General features: G+C 41.6%; 1 protein-coding gene across 1 annotated transcript; it reads left to right on the top strand.

Moving 5' to 3' along the window:
- The first annotated feature begins 1985 nt into the window (after nucleotides 1-1985).
- Nucleotides 1986-6204, top strand: fzd10 (frizzled class receptor 10). Its single transcript, XM_042488823.1, has one exon. The coding sequence runs from the start codon at nucleotides 2588-2590 to the stop codon at nucleotides 4337-4339; it is 1752 nt and encodes a 583-aa protein (XP_042344757.1). The 5' UTR covers nucleotides 1986-2587; the 3' UTR covers nucleotides 4340-6204.
- The last annotated feature ends 3880 nt before the right edge of the window (nucleotides 6205-10084 follow it).

Genomic DNA, 10084 nt, shown 5'->3' with positions numbered 1-10084 from the left:
AGTGAATATTGTTTGGAAACTCACCTAACCTATACTAAGGAATAAATAAAACATACTCCACATGAACTGAAATGAGTTATTAGATTATGTAAATCCATTTCTGTGTCTTTTACCAAAAAAGGAAGGTCTGTCTATCCATCTCTTTTGCACGAGTCTGTAAATATATCATTGCATAAAATATATGATATCATTATTTAAAGGGGGAATCCACCATAAAATATAAATAATGCATGCAGCCACTTTCATCCTAAATGGATTAGCATTAATTTTGCTTATAGTGAAAGGTCTGTTCTACAATCATTGCATTTTTCGGCTTTTCTACATCAGAAATGATCAGTGATTCCAGTCAGTCCACAGGAAGTGATGGAAAGTAACTAACCATGTTTACTGAAAGAGTGAGAGAATGTACTTTACTTGAATGTTTCAATTTGATGCCACTTTGTTCTTAAACTCTGCTATAATTCAATGGAAATGTTGTACTCTTTACACCACTACATTTATCTAACAGCCAAATGTTGCAAGTTCTAATTTATACACAAAACATAGCCTGCTGTGTATCAAAAAATAAAATACAATGCATTTTTTTAAAGTATATCATAAAAACAGCATATGAAGTAGATACATCAGCTGCTTACAACAATAAGAATTTCCAATAACACTAAATATATTAAAAATATTTTACTTTTTATACTTAGTGAGGAGAAAAGTGGGACTGATTACCTGGGGACCCAAAGGGAAGGGGACCTTTAAAAGTCTGGAATGAAGAGTGCTGTTGATTGTTTTTTCAGTGCCATAACTAAATTAAATTGGCTAAATAAACCTGTTAAAAGACTAAACTTTTTTTTTTTTTTGGGAAGCTTTCTGAGGCCCTACGTTCCCTATAAAGGCGCAAAATGTTTTAGTCCACTGCTGCACTAGGATTAATCTCTTAATGCAGCTGAAGTCGACTGAGCTTTTGCTAACATACACTGTCATGTCTTTCCCCAACAAAGGGAAATCAGGGTTCTGAAAAAGGAAAGAAAGGCAGAAAGGAAAAGGAAAAAAGGTAAACTGACTTTGTAATAAAAATTCAAAATGTGCTTGAGAGACACAGAACAAGACAGTAAGGCCCACAGAGACAGCTTATTAGGTCCCAGAGTTTGGTGACTACTTTTTTTGTCACACCATTTTCACATTGTGGTATCATCACTTTTACTTACATAAACAATCTAACTTCTTATTCCACCACTGATCGATGAGCAGCTCAGTTTCTGAAGAACAGCATCATCTCTGTTCTTAGACTGGTGCATGTTCAGTCACGTCTAAGTGTGCAGTATAGGAACAACATGGAATTATTTTTTGTATATATTATTTCATTATTAAGGCTAAGTACAAATCCATTTTACATTCATCCACTTAGCCTATATGAAATACAATATCACAGGTGGCATTGGCTCAAACCATTTAAAATAAAAAAAATAAAAAATATGAAAATCTCGTGTATCTGCACAAAAACACATGGATTGCAGTGGTAAAAGGTGTAAGAATGTTCTGCTTTACTTGCTATTTTAAGGGAGCTGAGGTGCATTCTGAAACTTATTTCACAAGGAAAGCAATAATAGTGGAGGGAAATAATAATAAAAACTTGCCCTGCAGTCACATATGTGCAGACAGTTTAAGTATCAGTTACCAAAGCTGTGGTGTTGGTGCGCCTGTGGACCGGTGCGCCTTGCTGTGAGCCATATTGCGCAACATTTTGGGGGGGATTCTCTCACTAAAATGTGTTTCTGTCCTGTTGAAGTCGAAGTTTGCACAAACAAACAGAGAGAGGGAAGTTTGCTGCGAGCCTTTGAAACTGCTGTAATGAACAAGCTGTTCCGCACGATTTGAAAATAATCCGCGTGTCAGTGTCATCTTTCTTATGCAAAGTAGCTGTCTTTGAAGGCGGATCTTTTGGCAGGTTAGACCGGGACGGAGGCTCCGACCAGCTCAGACGAGCGCTGCCACCAAACGCATCCACTGCTTGCCTACGGGAGGAGCATAATCCGGTTTCTGGGACGCATTTATTATTGTTAACCAGGATATTAATTTGAATTATTTTGCAAACTGATTCATTGTTTCTGCGAGTAGCCGTCCGCGCCGCATAAAGGTCCGGAGGAAATATATTTTTGTTGTTTTTCCCAAGTTGTCGCACGAGGACTGACATCGCGCAGCTGCAAAGACAGATACTCCGGAAAAGTGACATGAAACGTGCGGATAAACGAGTGGGTCTTCTGGAAACAAGTATCGGAACACATAATCGCTCTGTTTTACTCACAGCAGACTGATATGCACCGTGCAAGAGACTGAACAAGTAGCTCCAACACTTCACAGAGCGCGTGAAAGCATGGACCTGAACGCACGCGACTACCAGCGAGGAAACACTGTCGGAGCGCTGCAGGATTTATGTTTTTATTCTTAAAGCAAACACTAACATGATGAAGCGACCTTGCAGGAGATAGCTCTGTACGTTTTCATCAAGATTTCATCACTGACTTTTTAATGAAAGAAACTTGTGTGTTGTGGTGAACATTTGGCCTAATTTTTCTAAAAAATCAATAGAGGGAGAATGCCTTCAACTGTTAGACTGAGCCTCATCTGTGTGCTGCTGGTCCTGTGGAGCGGTGGGGGCTCAGCCATTAGCTCAATAGACCCTGACTGGTCAGGAGAAGGGAGATGTCAACACATCAACATCCCCCAGTGTAAAGACATTGGCTACAACATGACACGGATGCCAAATCTAATGGGCCACGATGACCAAAAAGAAGCAGCGATAAAGCTGCAGGAGTTTGCCACGTTGATACAGTTTGGATGCCACAGTCATCTCAAATTTTTCCTGTGTTCACTGTATGCTCCCATGTGCACGGAGCAGGTGTCCAACCCCATCCCAGCGTGTAGAGTCATGTGTGAGCAGGTCAAGCTGAAATGTTCTCCCATCTTGGAACAATTCAACTTCCCTTGGCCCGACTCTCTGGACTGCTCCCGGCTGCCAACCAAAAACGACCCAAACAACCTCTGCATGGAGGCACCCAATAATGGCTCTGATGAGCCTCCCAAAGTCTCCCACACCCAGCCTCCAGATTTCAGGCCACAGCGGCCTCTGAGCGGGCAGGACCTGCACCTTAAGGACAGCGGCAACAAGCAGACATGCAACAATCCGGGCAAGTTCCACTTTGTGGAGAAAAGTGAGTCCTGTGCCCCCAAATGCTACCCCAAAGTGGATGTGTACTGGAGTCGGGGAGACAAGCAGTTCTCTCTGGTGTGGATCGCAATCTGGTCCATCCTCTGCTTTGTCTCAAGCGCCTTCACCGTGCTCACTTTCCTCATTGACCCACAGCGCTTCAAATACCCTGAGAGGCCGATCATCTTCCTCTCCATGTCCTACTGTGTTTACTCTGTGGGCTACCTCATCAGACTTTTTGTGGGGGCTGACAGAATAGCCTGTGACAGAGACAATGGGGTCCAGTATATTATCCAGGAGGGTCTGGAGAGCACCGGCTGCACCATTGTGTTCCTCATCCTGTATTATTTTGGCATGGCCAGCTCCCTCTGGTGGGTTATCCTGACCCTCACATGGTTCCTGGCTGCAGGGAAGAAGTGGGGTCACGAGGCCATCGAGGCCAACAGCAGCTACTTCCACCTGGCGGCGTGGGCCATCCCGGCTGTGAAGACCATCATGATTCTGGTGATGAGAAAGGTGGCTGGGGATGAGTTGACAGGTGTGTGTTACGTGGGCAGCATGGACGTCAAAGCTCTCACAGGCTTTGTGCTCATTCCTCTCTCCTGCTACCTTATTATTGGCACTTCATTCCTGCTGTCTGGCTTTGTGGCCCTCTTCCACATCCGTAAGATCATGAAAACAGAAGGCGAGAACACAGACAAGCTTGAGAAGCTGATGGTTCGCATCGGGGTCTTCTCTGTGCTCTACACTGTCCCGGCCACCTGTGTCATTGCCTGCTACTTTTATGAAAGGCTCAACATGGACTACTGGCGCATCCTGGCAGGGGAGCAGAAGTGCGTGGACAGCAGTGGGCCGGAGTCAGATGAGTGCATCATGAAGACTTCCATCCCAGCCATTGAGATCTTCATGGTGAAGATCTTTATGCTGCTGGTGGTGGGCATCACCAGCGGCATGTGGATCTGGACGTCAAAGACGCTGCAGTCGTGGCAGAACGTGTTTAGCAGGAAGCTAAAGAAGCGGACGAGGAGGAAGGCGGCCAGTGTGTTCACCAGCAGCAGGCCTTACATCAAACCTCACCCATCTCTCAAAGGGCACAGTACTAAGTATGAGCCTACACGGCCCCCTCCAACATGTGTATGAGCTGGCTCTCTTTGTATAAACCCAAAAATACTTGTAAAGCCCTTAACCTAAATGAGACTTTGTAATCAGAGTGCCATCAAAAGAATCAAGGTTCATGTTTTATTTATGCAAACTGCGTTGAAGATAATGCAACGTGGGGTTATTTTTTGTGTGTGTGTCTTGAGCCATCTCATGCAACTAGAGCTGCCTTTGTTTGAGGAAAAAAACTCCTGGATTCACTTATCCTACTGAGGAACTTGGTAGAGACAGAAAAAAATCGTATTGTTCCCAAGACAAAAAGAGTGGAATAAACCATTTGGATGTGCCATGGGGTCACTTGAATAATGTGCAATAGATGTTTTCCTTACAGGCAAAAAAAGACACTTGTACTGTTAGTGACAGATTACAGACAATGAAAGGACCCCACAGACAATGGAGGCAAATGGTCAGAGAGACGAGTGTTGTGTTTGGAGGCTTTTTCATGGAAATCGAGGCAGTGTCACATGTATGTTTGAACTGGAGTGAGAGCAGCTGTTGAAAAGACCTTACAAACTGCCCATTATGAGGCAAATCCATGCCATAAATTAATCAAGCACTCGTCATTGAAAAAAGTTATTTGTACACACAGTTTGAGTTTTCCTTTTTTTTTTTTTTGTTCTTTGCTGTTTTATAGCACAAGGGAACGTTTGTATATATTTCTAAAAAACTTCAGATTTTATAGAAAAATTAATAAAACGTTCTAGTTTTAAATGTTTGTAAAGTCGGAATTATGTGCTTAAACTGTGTTGTTATTCACCTCTGCTGGAGTGAGTCTCCATTCTCATACAGCTGCATAGAGCGTGTGTTTTGTTTGTTTGTTTGTTGTTGGGTTTTTTTTAATTGAAGCACTTGAGCTTCTCTATATTGTTTAGATCAGTTTTGTTATTATATCAAAAATATCGAAATAATTTTCCTTAACTTGTGGATGTAGTGGGACATCAAAGCTGGGTTTTAACAGTGGGTGTGGCATTCAGAAAAGCTTTAAAAATAATTGACGGAGACAGTGTTGTTTACATGTCCAAAGGCAACTGAAAGAGATGTTTTAAAAATAACAATTACTGATTGGTTTTATGACCAGTTTAAATCAACTCATCAATGCTCTAAATGCTCTGTATATCTCTAGATGTGGGGAAAAAATGCACTTTTACATATAAAAAACGAAGCACGCTTGACATGTTGGTGCTTAAGTCAACACACAGGAAGCTAAATAGCAGCATCTCTATTCTTGTTCTTAAATGTTCACAAAAAAACAATAGGACATTAATGTATGTCCCCAGTGGCTGCTTCAAAGACAAGTTAAAGCCAGAAAAAGAAGTTAAGGGGTTGTCCATGACCTTCCATTTAATGTTTTCAATAAGGGTTCTTACCAGTGATGGAGGATGTAATAAAAGAAGTATTATATTACACTGTAAAATTACTCCGTTACTGGTAAAAGTCCTGCACTGAAAATGTTACTTATACGAAAGCATGCAAGTAAAAACAGTAAAATTAATATTAGTATAAAGTAGTAAAATTAATGTAACTCAATGGAGATTTCAAAATAAATTTAATAAATCAAAACAATTGGAATAATTTTAAAGGAAAGCAGCAAGTCCTTATATTTGAGAATCTGGAACCATGAAATGTGTTTGCATGAAAAAATGGCTTAAAAGGTTATTAAAATAGTCACCAACGATAGCTCTAATCAACTGACTAATCGTTTCAGCCGGATTTGTATATTGCCATTTCTATTTGTACGTGTGCAGAAATCTTCATTTTAAAGTAACTAGTAGCTAAAGTTATCAAATAATTGGAGTGGAGTTTCAGTATAATATTCCCCTTTTAAATGTGGTGGAATAGAAGTAATACGTGGCATGAGATTAAAATACACAAGAAAAATAAAAGTACTTTAAATTTGTAAGTATTGTATTTGAGTAATTGTACATTCTACTGCATATAGTTTCAGATATGGAGTTAACTTTAAGACAAAGTCACATGTACACCATATTTTTCACTCAAACGTGGTGTGTTTAGCACTTAAAATACATAATATTAAATAAGAAAATCACCATGAACAGTGTGCAGAATTAGTCAGCATTTCAGCCAATATTCAGCAATATTCATATTCAAGATGAAAAGTGAAAGTGGGTGGTGTCATCAAAAGGACAAATTAACATTTTCACAGTTGTGTTTATGTGACTGAAATGTTATAGCTGTGGTTTTCATCAGGGTGCTGATGATTTTTTTTTTTTCTTAGATTCCTCACTGCCTTTATGCTGAAAGCTTATATAACCCTTTGTATAGTTTTTCACCCCAGCTGAAGTGGATATACAACTTTATTTCAGTCCACTCTTCTCCTCTCTCCTTCTCTCTCGCTGTGTTGCATGTGTCGGTGCGTATCAATGAAGGGGGTTATACAATAATCCAGCTCTCATTCAGGACAGGATTAGACCGTTTGAAGGGTTTGACTTTGAAAAGAGGATCGCTGCAAACCAAAACTACAGAATATCTGTCATCTCCTCTTATCAGCAAAGCATAGTGACATTTCTAAAGACGCATCTGGCCTGGATTTGAAGTAGTTACATATTGACTGAAGCGGTTTTTCTAAAGCGTGAGCAAACTGAATACATTGTGTGAGATGTTTGGTGCTAAACGATCCATGCTCTGTCAACAATTTTTTAAGGTACTTGCTCCATGCGCCACAAGTCTAGTCTTGAATCTAAGCAACTGCAATTGTTTGTCTTGACGATGCTGTCAGAGCAACAGGAAAACATGGATACTTAGAGCCACTGGCTGCATGGACAAGTATGTCGAGACAGAGCCACATTATGCAGGAATATGATAGATAAGTAATAAGCGTGAAGTTATGCTTTTTTATATTTGGGGGGGGATATGTAGTTTTTGGAGTACAAGACCTTTTCTACCTTTATCTGCCTCACTCTCAAATCTTTTTTTGAGAGTCTAAAACCTATGGTAGAGAGTGCTCTCTGGTTTAATAAAGTTTCAGAAGTGCAGTAATGCTTTATCCCGGAGGGCATTCAAGTTCCAGCGTCAACCCAACCCGTTTTAACAGTCAAAAGCACATGACTCACAACCTCTATGTGGCTGAATCAAAGTCAGCCAGTGTCTATTGATACTATGAGTTGCGAAAAAGGTGTGAGTGCTTCTGAGAGCTTCAACAGAGGCCACCTGGATAACAGCCCCCGAGGTGTCTGGGAAGGCTGTAAATATAAATGACAGTTACCACCCCCCTCCAGGGCTTCTTCAGCCAAGCAGGCTTCACTTCTCTTCTTCTCCTCTCTTCAAAGGGGGAAAAAATCCTGCTCAGAGCAAGGGCAAAGTATGGCTGGCAAGAAAGTTTTTTTCTATTCAAAAAAAAATCAGACTCAACTGTATGTGTCGTTGGATTCAGGCCGTTAAAAGTATAGATCTTATAATGTCAGATCACAGGCTTGTCTCTCAGCAGAGTGGAACATCTTTCGTCTGGTGTTGCCGATCATTAAATGTTGCTCCACGCGATGACAGATTTTATTTGACAACGCGGGGGAATCCCGCCACAACCATGTGACTAAGGCTGATGAATCTCAGACCTGCATATCTCCAAACGTCACAGCATACTCCACTTCCTGTCTCTCATTCTTCTCGCTGTGCCACGCAGGAGATAGCGGCGTCGGTGTTGGCTTGTGATTTGTTGACAAAAAGGAGCTTCTGCTTGTGATCAGTGTTGTTGAAACTGCATCAAACCTTTGATAATGATTTGATTCAATTTAATCTGACTGGTTTGCCGGCACGCCAGGATTTCCGGCTTTTCACAGTCTGTAATTGAGCTAATGTTAAGTGTCTTTGTGGAACCGAGCAGTATTATAAACATAAAGTCAAAATGACAGAACAATTAAGCCTCCTCTGCATTGTCAGAGGCTGATTCTGGTTCAGGGGGAGAGCAGCTATGACACATCACCACCAGCCAAAAACCTTAAATCTCTGCCTCTGTATCAATAAATGACTTCTTCTCTGTGCCATGTTTTTGTATGCGAGGCAGCGGAGGAGCCTGTGTATCTTTACTTTGTCTACTGCTTTTGCAAGCAGTCATAAAGTTCTCTGACACAGTGACATAAATCAAGTTGCTGGGATGACTGGCAGCCGAGGTAGGTTCTCTTTGATCAGGCTTTGTGGAGACGCCCCATGTCCTCATCCTCAGCTGCTGCAGCAGCACCTGTTTACTAGTTCAGACCTGTCTGTTTGGAAAGCAGTGCTTAGCCTCTCAATGTCATAGACTCATACATGACGCACACACACACACACACAACATACACACAAAGGAATTTGGCTGGTGCTTGGAGGTGGGTGTGATTCTTCCAACATGTATGCCCCTAATGCGCCAGACCCATACTGATTCTTGGCACTTGTTTCTCTTAATAGACAGCTGCTCTAAAATGTAAATTTGTCGCCTTTTTTTTTTTTTTTTCTTTTTTTTTAGATTTCTGCCTCCTTTGGCTGAACCAGTGAAGGAAAAAATAGTTGGTGCATCATCACAAATGAAACTACTTTGTTTTCCTGCTGAAGAAGTAACTCGGAGTAAGAGGGTTATTGAAGGAAAAAAAAACTTTAGAGAGAGGGAGCTGCAAGTTTCACAGACCAAAGTGTTATCAGAGAATGCAGTGAAAGCACACTTTCATCCCTCAAGTTCTTCTGGTACATAAATCCACAGTTCTGAGGATTATGGTTGAAGGAGTTGTGGGTGGGCTTCATGTTCTGAATTGATCTATAGCAAAGAATCTAGGGCAGTCTAAGAGTACAGTATATATGCCCAATCTGCAGTAACAAGCCATGCTAGCAGCTCACAGACACACACCTCTGTCTGCAGTTGTTCCCAGCCACTGCTGAAGGTGAGAGTAATTACATAAAAACCTGGCAACAATGAGTTCTCTCCCTGCAAGGCGGGGGCAGGGCACTTTTTTAAAATGCATAATGAACTGCCTCGCAGGCCCTCTGCTGATCAAACAAGTGTTTGATAGTGGCTTTGGTTTGAAAGAGGACTGAATATGTTTATTTGCATGTGGAGAAGTGAGTGACTTTGAGGTGGAGATCAGGCAGATTAGTGTTAACTGACAGAGACCTGTGCAAACAGACACTCCCCCTGCATACAAGCAGGGCAGCGGCGCACTTCCTCGGAGGACTAGTTAGGCTGAATGCAACATCAGACAGACAAGAGCATGGCAACTCCTGCTACTTTTCAGACATTGTTCTTTGTATGCTAGCCTCCTCCCCCTCAGCCTGGCTCTCTTTTTTTCTTGGATTTTGGCTCGTGTGGTTTGATGCATGTGAGAGCAGGCACACTGATGGCTGGCAAACTGTGAGAGAGAAGACAAGCAACAATTGGTGGCTATTAGTCAAAGATATTTTCTTAGAGTTCATTTTAAAAAAAATTCTTCAGAGTCTGTTCACAAATAGGCTCACTTTTGTTTAACATGAGCAGTACATTTATAGGAAAAACCATGTATATTTGAAACCTATGGAAATGAGATGACAGGTCCAAGGCGATTTTCAGCAGATACTAGGTTACTAGAAAAGACCTCAGTGGCTCCTTTATCACTCCCCGTTTAAGGTGAGAAATGCGCCGTTCTGCTGCCTCGTTGTTCTGTATGAAAGGTACAATCACAGAATGGCGGGACAGAGTTGTCTGTTTGAGCTGGCAGCGGAGGTAGTAACAGCACCTAAATGGTATCTGTATGAAAAGGACAGCCAACA

The sequence above is a fragment of the Plectropomus leopardus genome, chromosome 6 (assembly GCF_008729295.1).
Source record: "Plectropomus leopardus isolate mb chromosome 6, YSFRI_Pleo_2.0, whole genome shotgun sequence".
NCBI lineage: Eukaryota > Metazoa > Chordata > Actinopteri > Perciformes > Serranidae > Plectropomus > Plectropomus leopardus.
The sequence above is the reverse complement of the archived record's forward strand: the minus strand, read 5'-3'. Positions and strand labels throughout refer to the sequence as shown.